Below are 16,516 nucleotides of genomic sequence, written 5' to 3'. Positions count from 1 at the left end.
AACTCAACAACACAGCTGCCATTGCTTATATCAACAGGCAGGGCAACACCGTGTCTTCCTTATTCTCTCTGAGCCTTGCAAGTTTGGCACTGGTGCATTCACAACTAGCGATCAATATAAAGGAGATGGACAATGTGCTTGTGGACAACCTCAGTCGGACATTTGCACACCAAGAACAACACAAGTAGGAGCTCCACACAGAGTATTTAACACCCATATTCAGAGCTTGGGCTTATTCTGTGATAGACTATTTGCTTCATCACAGAATGCCAAGTGCAGAAAGTTCTGCTCAAGGGCAGGGCAGGGCATGACCATCACTCTCTGGAAAATGCTTTCCAGATAGATTGGTCCAAGGAGATTCTTTACATGTTTCCACCACAACCACTAATAGGCAGGGTGGTAGCCAAATTACTGGTGAGACATGTATTATGCACTCTAATAACACATTGGTGACCACTGGTCCTGGTTTCCGTTGGTGCTCAAACTGTCACATCACATGTACCGACGGCTTCCACAACACCCAGATCTCCTGTCTCAGGACATGCGACTAGTACTACATCTGAATATAGCCACTCTGCATCTTATGGCATGCTGGATAGGCTTCTAAACAAATTCCTGCTAAATTAGAGGAAACCATCCACAAGACTAAACTGATAGTAAATGGAAACAGTTCAGAGCATATGCAAGGGCTAATGGTTTCTGTCTACTCAAAGCCTCAATCAGGGACATTCTCAGGTATCTAACCACTCTAAAATCATCAGACTTGCTAACGTGTCCATAAAAGTACACCTTGCTGCTCTATCCTCTGAACATCCAGGATGGGGGGGACGGGACAGGTTGCTTACTTGTAACAGATGGAGGAGGGCCGAAGAGCACCTAATTGAAGCTATAGATTCCTCCGTGGGACTCCTGCACAGGAGCAGAAGACCCAGTTGTGAGTGACCATGGATCCCCACAGAGATCACTACTCATCCACATTGCAAGGGTTTCTTGAAAGGATTGACTAATTTATATCCGACAACCTATAGGCAAGAAAGGAGGCACCCAGGCCAGGGGAGAGCATAACATTGGCTCCCATAGAGACCAGCTCTGGCCTGTGAGGACTGTTGGGGCAGCCCCTCCTCCACCTTCCCAGGAGTACTGAAAGACCTGTGTACCCCGAGAGGAAGACAAGAAAGGACGTGCCCAGGCAAATGAGCTCAGCTCCTGAAAAGACCAATAGACTGAAACGTTTTATTAATCTTATGTAATTTGCTTATTTTAATATTTAGGTGCCTTTGTCAAGGCAGAAAAGCGGTATAAAAATGTTACATAAACGAACAAACAAACCTATAGCCCAATGGAGTATATCACTAGTACTCTCTGCACTTACTTTGGGACCCTTTGAGCCCATTAAAAAACCACATTTCTAATAGCAATTACCACAGCTAATAGAGTGAGCAAACTGACAGTTATGCACATAGATGCACCATTTACAAAATTCTTCCCTGACAAAATTGTGATGTGAATGGATCCTATGTTCCTACCAAAAATAGGCACGGACTTTCATCTGAATGAAGACATTATCTTGCTCACCTTCTTCAGAGACCCATCAACCTCTCTGGAGAAGGCAATGCATACACTTGGCATATGTAGGTCTCTCTTATATTAATCGTTCAGGTTAACCAAACTCTTGTCTTGTCTCCTACAAGGGTAGAGCAAAGGAGAACTGTCTCAAGACAGTGCCTTTCACAGTAGCTTGTGGAGCTTATATTGCTGGCGTGCAAACTACAAAAAGTTGATCCTCCAAAATCCATCAGGGCTCATTCTACTCAAGCCTATGCTGAATTAGCAGTCCACTTATCCAGCATAACTCTGAGACATTTGCTAAGTGGCTACCTGGTCCTCAGAGCTACCCTTTGTGAAGCACCACTGCTGACCTTCGCACTACACTGTTGACCTTCACTCTGCAGCGGAAGCTAACTTTAGGAGAATTATGTTTAAAAGAGTGTTACATTAACGCCTGCACCCTCCTCCTTAGGGAGCTAGCTAAACACCCATTCTTATGGATTCCAACGGATACCAACTGATCATGATCCAGATAAACTTAGTTGTAACTATTGAACTCGTAGTGGACATCCATAAGACCCTCCCCGCTGCAGTAGCTTGTAAGTGCATTATATTAAACTCAAATGAGAACTCACCTTACTATTCTTCTGTGGATGATCGTCTACGTAGACAGTCATCCAGGAACTGGGAAAATGGCATCCAGCTCGCCTCTTACATCATCCACACTGAACGTGTGAGCTGGGGCATGGGCTTCTTGAGGAGCTATAATATTTGGCCATGAGGTTCCTGTGCAGGCGCACAACCCATTATTATGGATGTCAACAGATCACTACAGAGAGCTCTCAATGAGAGAAACTGGAGGTTGGATCAGATCTGGCCTTTAAGAGGTACAGCTTGACTCCCAGCTGCGAATTTAGATGTGAAGAATGTGGTATCTCTGGCAACATAAGTTTACTTTAGAGAATAGTGGTTTAGATGGTTGAAATGCTGGCCTATCACTGGTCACTTTCTTCTTAGTTGTTCTCCAGTATAATTGATTTCTGACCAAGGATGTAGAATAATGCTATTCAGCATACTGGTGATTGTTTTAAAATTTTTATAAGAACAGACCTGCTGGATCAGGCCTAACTAGTCCAGCATCCTGTTTTACACAAAGTTCCACCAGATGCCTATGGGAAGCCCACAGGTAAGAACTGAGAGCATGCCCTCTCTCCTGCTGTTACTCCCCTGCAACTGGAATGTAGAGGCATTTTGCCTCTGAGTTTGGAGGTGGCCTATAGCCCTTTGACTAGTAGCCATTGATAGACTTGTTCTCCATGAATTTGTTTAAACCCTTAAAGCTATGCCGGTTGGTGACTGTCATCACATCTTGAGGCAGAGAATTCCATAGGTTAATTATACATTGTGTGAACAAGCACTCCTTTTTGTCGTTCTTCTGTGTAGTTTGCAGTAGTTTAATTTCTTTTAATTTGCAGATGAATATCAAGGTTTATGAGAAATGCATTGTATTGGACTGACTAATGATTTTATGTCAAAGTAAATTTCTTCTCAGCCATTCAATATTACAGCTATGTTTACCCAACCTTCCAGAGTTATTTTGAGGCTGAAAAAGTTGAGTTCTTTGGAAGAAGGGCTAAATGCCAATAATAAACAGTATCAGATTAGAACATTTGGCCAAGGAGAGAGATGACTCTAGATGCAGCTATCAGCGAAAAGGAATGTATAAAAACAGTGAACATGGGGTAGTGCTTGGTGGGAAGATTGCTTACATTCCACTGCTGAATGAAGCAGATCTCATTGCCTTTATGTGCAATGGAGATACTGAAAAATGAATTGAAAACTGCAGCAAACATCATAGCTCCTGGCAAGTGATTACAAATTCCACTACAGTATCTTAGTCATACTCTGCACAGAACTGTATCTGAATTCTGACTCTGCTTCTGTTCTCTCCTACCCTGCCTTGTAGATTAATGCATTCCAGTGTGAAGATGAGCAAAGGAAGAAAGATCCAGACTGGTATGTTGCTTTGAAGATACAAAAAGAAGTAACTGACTGATAGAGAATACTGAAGAGCTTGACACTCTGCATCAATTATGATTGCGCTGGCAATTAATTCATCAGAATCAGAAATGGAGGGCAAATTTCATTAAAAAGAGAACAGCTAGGTCTTTCTTTATCAAAGTTAAGCATGCTCATACAAGTGAGTAAATTATTTGCTTCTTCCTTTAAATCCTTGTGTTTGGTTTTCACAAAATTTATTTTTATTATCAGAAGCACCAAATGTGTATGAGTTCAGCCTATTATCTTCCATGTACATGTACACAGTATGCACTTTAATTCAGATAAATCTGCTGTAGCAGCCACTGATGCTTGGGATAATTCTGAGCAGTTGACAATTGTTTGTGAATGATTTTTTTTTTTTTAAAGACATATAAATTTAAAATACCTTCCTCAATTTGGAGTCAAAGGGTTCCTAAATCTTCTAAAGTTTGAGGGTGTTACTGTCTTGCTAAGCTCATAGGTATCATCTGTAGTGTAGGGGCCTCTGCTCAAAAAAAAAAAAAAGGAACAAAAGAAGGCACCTTATTATACTGCAGTAGACTATTGGTCCAATTACTACTGCTGTTACTATGAATATTTATATACTATTCTTCAACCAAAGTTCTCATAGTGGTTTACAAAGAAAAACAAATAATACATAATTAATTTAGATAGTCCCCTGTCCCCAAAGGGCTTACAATCTAAAAAGTGTAAGGCAGATACCAACAACAGAGGGATGCTGTGCTGGGGTTGGATAGGGCCAGTTGCACTCCCCCTGCTAAATTTAAGAGAATCACTACTTTTAAAGGTGTCTCTTTTAAGACATTTTTAAGACATGTTCTACAAAGTTTCAGATGGGGATCTTTTCCAAACCTACCTGGAGCTAAGCTGGGTAAATAAAGGCTATTAAAGCTGTAACCCTATACACAGGTACATGAGAGTAAATCCTATTGAACACATAGGATTGTGCTGCAAGTTGGTACAACCTAATACATACCTGGATGTAGACATAACATGATTCATTGAGATTTAAGGTGGAACAGGTTGCTTGTTTCCAACGGCAACTCCATTTTGAATCACTGTGTGTACCTTCATATATATTATTATTACTTCATGACCCACCTAACGGCGCAGCGAGAAAATGACTTGCCTAATGAGCAAGAAGTTGCTGGTTTGAATCCCCACTGGTATGTTTCCCAGAATTTGGGAAACAAATATATTGGGCAGCAGTGATATAGTAAGGTGCTGAAAGGCATCACCTCATACTGTGTCGGAGATGGCAATGGTAAACCTCTCCTGTATTTTACCAAAGAAAACCACATGGCTCTGTGGTCACCAGGAGTTGACACCGATCCGAGGGTACAACTTTACCTTTATGACCCAAAAACTATTTCTTAGAGGCCTTGGAATCTTTCCAACTTAGATTAAAAACAAAAAACAAAACAACTTTAAGCTGGTGGAGCAGTTGAGCAAAAAGGGGGGAAACATAATTGAGAAGATATGTGAGGGGATTTAAAGTTCGCTGAAATTTGTTAGGCAGTTAGAGATTCAGCTATATTTTAAAAAAATCTAAACAGAAATGGACTAGGTAGCCATATTCTCCTGAAGCAATAATTCAAGAAGAGAGGAGCAGTTCTAACTTCGTAATTTAAAGCATGGCAAATTTTAGGTAAATTTGTGCAAATTTAGGTTTCTGTAGGATAAAATGATTAAGGTGTTGTAGTGGCGCTGCAGCCTTGTACAGATTACCTTTTACTGGGGAAAGACATTTCTCTTCTAAAGAGAACTTTAAAAGCTATAGATGGAAAATAACAGCATTTTATTATGAACAAATAATGACATTATTTCAATAAACATGAAGGAGGCAGAGGGAACAAGAGAAAAATCAGTCAGCTCATGAAAGCTGAGGGTTTTTTTTTTTGGCAGTTTCAAATCAGAACTTTCGTCAGAAAGTCTCAGTCATACCCATGTGGTTCAATTGCATCATATTACAGTGTAGGCAGAGCTGCAGCCAAGTTGTGGCTCCAGCTCTAGAGCTCCAGCTCCGTTAAAATCCACTATAAATTCCTTTTTCATTTTGCAAAGAGGCCTGGAATTCCCATACAATATCATAAAATCTGAGAAATTTATATATATCAGCAACATTATTACTATTTTGTGGGGGGTTTTGGTCACAAACATGCCTAGTGAAAACAGGAAAAGAAGCTTGTTTGAGATACATGAGTGACTTGGCCCTTGATCAAAGATTTTACACTTTAAAGATTCTGCTTTGGTTCAGTGTCTTGTCTAAAAACACTTTTTTTCATGCAGTATCCCATAAATGACTCCTATCAAAACCACTAATACAAAAAACTGTAGGCAGCAGTGTTGGTTCATTAGCCAAAAGCCACAATCAAATAATACCTTTATTACAACCGATCAAAAGAGACAAAATCTTACACAAGCTTTTTAGCTCTCTAGAAACCTTTATCAAGCTGGATGTTAAAGCAAAAAGGGTGCGGTGGAGTGACTGGACATGGTGAAATAGGCTTGAAAGTCTACCCCTATCTGGTAGGTTTGTTAGTTCTTCCATTTTTAGCTTTTAGCTTTTTCTAATAACTTCTATAATTTGTAATTTTAAATGTGGTTTTAGCGTGGCCTTTTAACTTGTTTAATTTTATTAATCTTTTGCTTTATATTGTATGTATTTTATTAATGTTGTGAGCGCCCTAAGCAGTAGTGTACTGGAGGGGCGGGGTATAAACATTTTAAATAAATTAATTAAATATGGACTACAAAAGGAGTTAAGCAGACTCAGGTTACTGTTCCTATTACTGCTCATAGGTGTGATTTAACACAAACTGCTGCTGTACAACATCAGTTCATTGCAGTGAAGCTTGCACAGAGTGTCTTCCATGCCGCTAATGTTTACATTGCCTTACATCAGTTGATAAATGATGCTGCATACTTTCAACTGGGATTCTGGGCACCAACTCACATCCTGGAGTAGCCCAAGTTACTCCAAGTTACTCCAGTAGCCCTGGAGTAGCCAAGGAAGGCAAACATTGTAAAGAACCAGAACGAAAGTACCACTGCCCATTGCTCGTTTATCTTGTGCAAAAGGTTTGCTTTGCAGGAAAAGGCAGGATACACATTTTATCATTTTTAAAAAAATTTTTAACATTTCCCCCCAGCCTTCTCGAAATATGAGGAATGTCAAGCTTATCACCCCTGGTTTCAATAGTGGACTTCTCGGAAGTCATGAAGATGTTTTGCAGAGAGCTCTGGCACCCTAATACATTTGAAAGGGTGAGGGAGAATGGCGGTTTGATAATTCATATATTTTTAATGTACTCTTTGTAAGTTATAATTCATATACTTTACAATCTTTATATTTCTCACAGCAATCCTGTGAAGCTGGTCATGCTAATTCACATTTTACAGAGAGGGAACTTAAGCTGAGGGAGTTTGCTCAAAATTCTTTTCATTTGAGCCCAGGTTTCCCTCATCTATATTGAGATTTGGGCCTCACTGACTCAAAAACAAACTATTTGTCCAAAATATTAGTCATGCATTAGCTGACCAGGCTCAGAGCAACTGCATCCTTAGTTATCCCCCCCCCCCCCCACCGCCACCAGTTCGTTCTCCCTTGGTGCCTGGGCCCCGCTTCTCCTCCACGGCCCTCCTGGGCCTGCTTTTCCGTGGCCGGCCTGGACCCCCGCCATTTTCTTCGCTCCCATCCGTGGCTGTCCAGCAGCTCTCCAAACTCCCGTGAGAGCCGACACACATGGGATTAGCCACGAGTACGTCTTAGAGAATTAAATATACAACACATAAAGTGTTACTGATATGATTACATAGTTATATCTTTTCAATGGTTAAGCTTTGTTTAATTGAATGCTTTAATAGTAGTAAATCTAAAATAAATGAATATTTAGTAATTATCTATACTTATATAGAAAAATGTATTTCAGTAAGCAAATGAAGGCAAGAGTTTCACATCTTCTTTGTGTAGACCAAAGAGCTTTAAAAAGATGATTCAATGGCATATTTTAGAATACTTTCCCCATTTCTCCATTCTAGGTTTGCTGCTGTTGATCTGGATGCCTGGTCTCTAAAAATGAGTTTTTCTTGTTTGTGATGTAACCAGCAAATAGACAAAATACAAAGAAACTCTATTTTTGAAAAAGAAAATGCCAAAGAAAAAGAAAAACCTTGGTGTGAGCCCATCACAAAAGATTATAAACTCAGAGGCAACTGCTACTACTGCTGTAGACTTGGGACCCTACCCAGTAGATCTTGCAATGTCACAACCACAATGTGGTGTCAATAAAGAAGAACTTATTAGCAGCCTTTCAGAAATGTTTTCCGACTTGGATCCTACTGTCATTAACATGGTGCTGTCTGAATATGATTTCAGAGGTAAATCTGATAAGAAGATACAAGTTTTCTTGTGTATTTGAGCAGCTTCTAATTTGAAACTATTTTTGTACTTGCTATTCAGTTTTCCCAGAGACTTGTAGAAAATGTGTGAGGCAGGTAAATAATATCCCATAATAATGAAGCCATGGAATCAGAGTGAGATTGATATTTGTAGGCTGTGCAGAAAAGGGGAGGGAGTGTCTGGAAATGAAACTATAATTCTGCTTGAATAGACAAAGCTGACTTTCACATTGTTTTAAAACAGATTTTTTGAAACTGCTGTTTTTTGTGTGTTGGGTTTTTTTTTTTTTAACAAACTTGTAGCACAATCCTATGCATGTTTAAGGTAAAGGTAAAGTGTCCCATTGAATCATTGTCGACTCCTGGCGAACACAGGACCCTGTGGTTGTCTTTGGTAGAATACAGGAGAGGTTTACCATTGCCATATCCCACACAATATGAGATGATGCCTTTCAGCATCTTCCTATATCGCTGCTGCTCGATATAAGTGTTTCCCATAGTCTGGGAAACATACCAGCAGGGATTCGAACCGGCAACCTCTGGCTTACTAGTCAAGTCATTTCCCCACTGCACCATTAGGTGGCTGTAACATGTTTAGTTGAGAGTCAGTTTCGCTGCAGGGCTTTTAAAATGTGCAACCAGACACAAAATAGGTAGTTCAAAAATGAAAAAATGCAGTTCTAAAAGATCTGTGCAGTTCAAAAACTCAGGTCTTGCAAAGCTGTCATGTTAAATGATGTAAAAAGTGACTGCTAACAATGAGAAAAATAGAGTGAGTACACCATGCTCCTCTAGAAGCCAGACCCTGAATTAAGCGTGCCCGTTTTCTCTTCCCTTTGCCAAAGATGCTTCCTGCATACTCCACTGCCAGTTGCCACAGAGAGTCATCACCAATGAATTTAACACTCTTCTGCAATAGTGCTGACAAATTTCCATTTCTGATCATTTTATCTCACTCTGTGCAGGCTTGTAAATTTAATAGAATATGCTTCTAGGCAACAAAGTGTGCCTGCACAGAAAAGGAAATCCACAGCTGTGTGTTGTAGTGGTGCATGCTATGGGTACAGTTTATGCTAACATACCATTGTGCAGTTTTGAAATTTTTTTTTTTAAGCGAAAAAGAAAAGCCCTGCTTCGCCAGGTTCTGTTCTGTTCAGAGTTCATTTTGTATTAGTCATACTAACCGCTTTATCAAAACTTCCTTCTTTCTTTCACTGGAGTTTTTGCAGTCTGTCTTTCAGTAGCTGTTTAAAAAATATCTTCCCACATTCTTTTCAGGTATCTCTGCTATAAAAGAAATGAAACAATGGTATTTTAAATCTATGAGTAGCTTGTGTTCTCAGTGATATTTTGCCATCAAAAAATCTAATAATAGATTTTGCCAGAATGAACTTTATGGTTCTGTCTTGTTTAGTTGGTTTATAGGCTTTTTTTGCTCTTTCCCCATTTCTTCTTTGATATTTTTCATGTAGACAACTGATACTGTCTTGTTGTTAACACTCTGGAGTTGGGTTTAGATTATCACAGCACCATTACATCATCTCCTGCTTCTTCTGAATAGGCCTTGATTCTCTAGGAGTTAGAGAAACTAGAGTCTGGCTATTTAGAAGGCTAGAGAAAGTGTGTTAGCAAATAAACTGGAAATGTTTTTGGGTTTGAGTTGATTGTACATTTCTTGATTTCAGCTTAACTGTTATGCATGTATGAGTCTTATTGAAATCAAGTTTGAGCTTTTGTTATGCACTGATTTACAACAATGGGACAGGGTTTAGACTAAATGTGTTGCTAGGCACCACTAAAATAAAAGAGACATTATTAACTTAGTCTGGATCCTGCCCTTAGGCAGGATCACCCTCAAGTGATCAAACTGGCTCTTCACAGTTGCCCTGATTTAATTCAGGGCACCGCTGTTTGGCTCCTAGATAGCTGAGTCTATAGTCTGTTTGTTGTTGTTTTGGTTGGACAGTGGGCAAGCGAGCATTGAACTGGGAGCCAGCAGAATGTACGGGAAGCAAGATAATATTCAGAGGAAGATTCAAGTTCATCTCTAGACTTAGTTCAGAATAATTCTAGAATTGCTGCCAGTGATTGTGGTGTTTCTTTGTTTAATAGTGGAAGACAGTATGGATTATCTTCTAGAATTGTCCATGGCTGCTAAGGGTGCAACATCTTTATTGGAAGTCACGGGTTTTGATTCCATATCTGCATCACTAGTTGGTGAAAATCGGTCAAGCTCTGTTGCTGATCAACTAGAGGGCAAAAGTTCTGCTGAAATAAAAATTGTGAAGTCGAATGAAGAATCAGCAATGTCATCTGATGAACTGATGAGCTTGCTACAGAATCCTTTTGGGAAACATAATCTAAATCGTGAATTGAAGGGTTCAAAAAATGACCAGATCTTAGGTAATCTGTCTCTTACTTTGGACTCCAGTAGTTCTGGTTGCTTTCAGGAGTTATCTGACTGTGCAAAGTCCAGTTTGGGTTATAATGCTGTAGTTTCTTCACAACAAATCAAAACAGACATTAAAAGACTGGAAACCTTCTCCCCTGCATTAAATCCAGATTGTTATAAAACCTTTGAACTGGCATTTGGAAAATCAGGCATTCAGACAAAGGATAAGCCATTAGACGATGTGAATATCTTTGCACAAATCCCAGAGAATTGTAGTTTGCCAGAAGTGATACTTGACAGTGGTACACTTCCAGAAGTCATTACACCAGCCAATATAGAAATGTCTTATACCAATCCAGCTCAAATCCAGAATGTTGTTATGGACCTCACAACGATGGATAGTGTGCCTGTTCAACTTTGTCAGGGACTTCTTGAATCTGAAACAAGTGCGTTTGACAATACTAGTTCTAGTTCACTTGATACTGAAAAGCGGGAAAATGAAGTGTTGGTGTGCAATGACCCTAAAATTATTTCTGTTCCTGATCTGTGCCCAGGATCCAGTTTCACACTAGCTCCTCTTGAAAATGTTGACCAGTCTCCACAGGCATGGAATTCACAGTTTTCTCTGCTTCAAAAACATTCTCAGGAGGCTGTCTGGAATCTAATGGCTCCTGCCTTTTATCCACAAAATACCAGTCATAGCTTTGTAACTCCAGTAGCAGTGAGCCCTGGAAAGTGGAGGCCTGCTTCAAACTATAGGGATTTCGGAAAAATATGCTCCCCTCAAGCAACTTCACAGTATTGGGGTAGCAACTCTTCTCTGCTGAAGACATGGGGAAATAAAGATGCAAGCCAAAAACAGAACCTTTCTCAAATACAGCAGCATCCTGTTTGTCACATGATGAGAAGAAAGACTCCTCTAACAGGTCATGTCCTTGTTCTTCTTAGAGGGGTTCCAGGATCAGGCAAATCATATTTGGCAAGGTAAGTTACTCAAGGTCTTATGAACAAGAAAAATGTGCCAAAACTGTTTCATGTTTTAAGAGGTTTGCCCGAATGACTACTGTGGTGAAGAGGTGGTTGCAGGGATTAATCTTTTCTGTAGATTTTGTTTACTTCTTAAAATGACTATTAAATACTAAAATCCCTTCTGCTGAAATTGAGAATTGCAACTTTGAGTGTACCTTCCCAAATCTCTACTCCCCACCCCAACTTAGTAATTGTGGGAGAGAGCCAGTGTGATGTAGTGGTTAGTGTTGGATTATTTGCTGAGATACTTTGGTTCAAATCCCCACTTAGCCATGAAGATCACTGGGTGACCTTGAGCCAGTTGCCCTCCCAGTTCCTCTCTTTAGTCCAGTGGAGAAGTAATGTTGGCTTCCTACAAACCATGGCTTGCAAATTGGGAGCCAGCCTTGGAAATGTTCGTTCATTCCTTCTAGAATGATGATGATCTACCTTGACCTTCCATGAAGGATAGATAATAACGCTAATCCTGGTTTTCTGTTGTGTGTGCACAAATACAAACCATAATTAATGGAGGTCAGGTTCTCTCATAACTATAATTTGCAAGTCTACTTCAAACCATGGTTTCAATCTCTGGTTTACAAGGCAACCATTGTTTTGTGGTCTTAACCATAATTAATCCTAGGAAGGTGGCGGGCGGGAATGGAACAAAGGGTGATAGTGGAATATCCTGCCTTGTACAATGACCGATTCATCTTTGCTTGAGGTTTTCGAACAGAGGCTGAGGAGCCATCTTTCAGGGATGCTGTAGCAGATTCTTTCACTGAGCAGGGTTGGACTAGAAGACTTCCAAGGTCACTTCCAACTCTAAAATTCTGTGATGCTTGTATTTCTTCTACCTTTGTGATATCAACAGTGCATTGTTTACATTGCATAAATAATCTTGAAAACTTTTCTCCAATATCTATCTACTTTTAAAAGCTAAACGGGTAAAAACTGAGTGCTCCAGAAAGATGGCACAAGCCCTGCATTAGAATATCTTGTTCTTGATAACTACCATTGTAGAAAGTAAGTTCATTTTCATTATATTGGAGAAACAAAGCGTATATGATATGGTCTGTGATAATAGATCTTATTGTAATATACTTACAAATATTAGATACTTGCTAAAATAGAGGACAAACTCTAGAGACTTGGGCCTCACTATCAAATATTTGTCACATATTTTGTTACAGTGTACAAGTATCTAATATTTGTCACATAGTTTACAATATGATCTTATTGTCATAGACTATATTATATACCTTTTGTTTCTCAAATGAATGTGGTGTGTGTGTGTGTGTGAGAGAGAGAGAGAATTTACACCAATTTATTTTCATGATTCTTTACAGGGCTCTGCTCGAAGATAACCCTAGCGGAGTCATCCTTAGTACAGATGATTATTTTTATCAAAAAAATGGGCAGTACGAATTTGATGCTTATTGCTTAGGAGAAGCACATGAGTGGAACTGGAAACGTGGTAAGAGCTAGCTATAACAGAATAACAATTGATTAAAAAACCTGGAAATGATGAACATAGAAATTGGCAATATGCAGATGATTGAAAGCTTGATTTTCGACTGCTGGTATTATTGTGAACGGGGTGGGGTGTCACTTGACAGGGAGGAGATTTAATAGTAGTTTTATCCTTGAGTGTACCCCTTTCTTGCATAAGTGAATGGTTGTTGTAGAATCCAATAAGGATGTGCACAAACCCGTTTGATGTTCTATTCCTAGAACGCCGAACAGGTTCGGAACCCCTGCATTCGAACTGGTTCAAACACAGAGGCTCCTTTAAGGCGTGGGAGGGTGCTCTTACCTCCCCCACCGTGCTTCCTCCTCTAGCGCTGTTGTAAAAACTGCTGCTGTGGGCAGCCTGTATTCCCTCTTGCTGTCCCAGTCAGCATGGTATCAGAAGTGGCAGGTGTGTGGGCGTACACTTGCGCCCACCACTTCCAGTATTACACTTAACAAGAAGGCAAGAGGGAATACAGCCCTCCCATGCCAGCAGTTTTAACAGCAGTGCCGGAGGGGGAAGCACGACAGGGGAGATAAGAGCATCCTCCCCACTCCTTAAAAGAGCTCCCGTCCACATACCGGGTGTTCATGGAACTGGTTCCGTGCACACACCTAGAATCCAGGGGCTGGAGGAAGTAAAATGCTGTGCTTAGGGTCATGGTTGCTCTAAAAGTGGTGGCGTGGCTGTCACTGATCAGGATACTGTAGATACTGTGTAATGTATTAGATACTTGTTTTATTTATTTATTTATCTCTATCTATTTATCTATCATATTTTTATACTGCCTGATATGTACATCTCTAGGCGGTGTACAAAATTTTAAAAAAACCACAGATTAAAATACACAAGACACAATAAAAAGTTGTTATTAAAACAAATTATTAAAATTAATTCTTAATAAAAACGCTTGAAAGCACAGGAGAGTCTTGAGGGTCTTCCTGAAAACGGAGAAGGGGATGCTCTTATTTCAGCAGGGAGCATATTCCAAAGCCCTGGGGCAGCCACAGAGAAAGCCAAGTCCTGAGTCGCTACCAAACTATCCGGTGACAACTGTAACTGGACCTCTCCAGAAGATCGTAACAGGCAGCAAGGTTTATGACAAAGGGGCATCTCTCTTAAATAGCCTGGACCGTTAAGGGCTTTATAGGTAATAACCAGCACTTTGCATTTCACCCGAAAACATATTGGCAGCCAGTGCAGTTCTTTCAAAACCGGTGTTATACGGTTGCTTTGTGTTGTCGCAAAGACTGATCTGGCTGCCGCATTCTGTACCAGTTGTAGTTTCCAGAGTACTTACAAAGGCAGCCCCACATATAGCGCATTACAGTAGTGAAGTCTGGAGATTACCAGCATATGTACCACTGTTTTAAGGTAATTTACCTCTAGGAATTGATGTAGCTGATATATATCAGCTAAAGCTGATAAAAAGCTACATACTTGATCTTTCAGGGGGAGTGTAACCCCATCTAGAACAGGCAGATCTAAATCATCTCTCGGGTCCCAGCCCCCACAGTCAATACCTACGTCTTATTAGGATTCAGCCTCAGTTTGTTATCCCTCATCCAGCCCATTACTGCCTTCAGGCAGGCATTCTGTTTATTTCTTTTTCAGGGTTTGTTTAGAAAAAAAGCAGCAAATCTTGCAAGTGACCAGGTTGTGCTGTTCTCCCAGGCAAAGCAAGCAAGCATCATGCGTATCTGTAGACGGCAATTTAGCCTAGCAGTTAACACATTGTTTAAAGGTTGTCTTTGTTACCGGCTTTGATGCCATAATAGTCACCTCCTGGCAAGCCAGGGGTAACTCAAGTTATAATGCTTTCTGTCTGAATAGGCTTAACCGTGAGCATGTCCGTAAAACAGTCCAAAGTCCAAAAACCAGTCGCTTTTTCTTTTCCTTTCTGAGTTTTTACTGAGGGTTTCTACTAATATTATTATAAACGAGGAGCAAAGTGATCCGAGGTTTAGACGCAACGGTGGTCTAAAAAAACAAACTGAGGGAGTAGTAGTATTGTTTATTTCGGCCCAAGGCCAGCATAAACAAACTGAGGGAGACACATCCCAACTGCCTTAAATAACGGAAGCACAGACCATGTGCAGGGCAGTTGGAGGCAGCACGAGGAGCTGGTCAATTGATCCGCAAGGTCCCTGCGCAGGCGCAGAACCCATTCTTTATGAATGAAATGGATAACGATCCAGATCTATGTGAACTGCTTTGGGGACAGTGAGTAACTGATGGGTCCAAGTTTAAATTCAAGGGGGAGGGGGTACATACTAGCCCCCTCACGACCCTAGACAACTCAGCTGGATGTGAATTTGCGGAAGCAATGTGGGCAGAAAAGAACTGCTTCTTTGCAGCCCACACTGCCAGAACATAGATCTTCAAATGTGCTCTGTATTGTGCCCGGTCAGACTTGTACAGTCTTTCTCGATGCTTCAAATCTCGTAGTTCATCCAACTACTATGAGGTTGTCTTTAAAGCAGTTTTTATTTTATTTTACCACCAGTTTTGATCATTATGAGTGATGTATTCTAACCATAGTTTCAAAGTAGGGGTGTGCACAAAACCGATTTGCCCAGTTCAGTTCGAGTCTGAACTGGACTCGAACTGAACCAGGCATGTTTAGTCCTCTCTCCTCTCCCTGAACAGACCACTCAGCTCGAATTGGAGCTAGTTTGGGGGTTCTAAGGTTTTATTTTGTTTTTTAAATTAAAAACTCACCGTGTCTGGGGATCTCTGGAAGTTCCTCCTGTCGGCCTCCCCCTGGTCACAAATGGCCCAGTTTGGGCTGTTTCTGGCCCATTCTGGGCCTCTTTGCACTGTTGGTGGCCATTTTGAAGGCTGCCACGCAAGCACACTACCCATCTGCTCGATCCTAGTTCAAGTTCGAGCTGGTTCACACATCCCTATTTCAGAGTACTCTGACAGTAGCCTTGTGGTGGTTCTGCAGTGCTTACTTATATTTTGCTTAATTTATTGTGGCTGGGGGTGGTGGGAGTTATTGTTCAGTAACATCTGGAGGTTCCCAGGTTGGGAACCATAGCTGTGTAGAAAAAGTAATCTACTTTTCTCTGAGCTTGTAATTTTTAATGTAATTTACTTTTTCTACTGTGTTACTATGTTTTTTTGTAACATAGTTTTCTGTTATGCTTATTGAGGTATGATGACTCATTTACTAAACGTGTACCTTGTAATTTACTTAGTAGTTTTGTATAGAAAGCTGTGTAACTGTGCTTCAGTCCCTCTGTTGTCAAAATACAGAGGAAGAGCCCTGATGGATTAGTCTGAGGGTCCATCTAGTCCAGCATCCTGTCTCCTACAATAGCCAGCAGATTCTCTGGAAAGTGCATAAGCAGTACATGTTCTCCGCTGCTGCTGCTATACAGCACCTGGTATTTTTTTGGCATAACTGGTATTTATTGGCAATAAATAGAGGTTCTACTCAGCCATCATGTCTATTTGCATTGACTTCTCTTCCATGAATCTGGCTCATTACGTTTTAAAACAGTCTAAGCCAGTAGCCATCACTCCATCTTGTGGCTATTTATATAATTTTATAGGTTTAGGATTATTTTAAGAATGCTAAACGTAAT

At 40.4% G+C, this 16,516-nt stretch overlaps 1 protein-coding gene across 16 annotated transcripts in view; it reads left to right on the top strand.

The window, feature by feature from the left end:
* The window catches only part of N4BP2 (NEDD4 binding protein 2), an 85,009-nt gene that overhangs the window by 15,146 nt on the left and 53,347 nt on the right, over positions 1-16,516 (top strand). For 8 of the 16 annotated variants that reach the window (XR_008307796.1, XM_053252029.1, XM_053252017.1 and 5 more), the window contains exons 2-6: positions 3,515-3,748; positions 6,762-6,876; positions 7,651-7,989; positions 10,123-11,386; positions 12,760-12,887. Coding sequence is in view for 15 of the 16 variants with exons in the window: in XM_053252029.1 (XP_053108004.1) it covers positions 7,761-7,989; positions 10,123-11,386; positions 12,760-12,887 (1,621 nt within the window). In the remaining variant the exon portion in view is untranslated. Of the gene's footprint in view, positions 1-3,514; positions 3,749-6,032; positions 6,139-6,761; positions 6,927-7,650; positions 7,990-10,122; positions 11,387-12,759; positions 12,888-16,516 lie in introns of all 16 variants that reach the window. The other 8 variants (XM_053252026.1, XM_053252027.1, XM_053252018.1 and 5 more) reach the window with 8 other exon arrangements.

This window comes from Hemicordylus capensis, chromosome 5 (assembly GCF_027244095.1).
Source record: "Hemicordylus capensis ecotype Gifberg chromosome 5, rHemCap1.1.pri, whole genome shotgun sequence".
NCBI lineage: Eukaryota > Metazoa > Chordata > Lepidosauria > Squamata > Cordylidae > Hemicordylus > Hemicordylus capensis.
The sequence above is the reverse complement of the archived record's forward strand: the minus strand, read 5'-3'. Positions and strand labels throughout refer to the sequence as shown.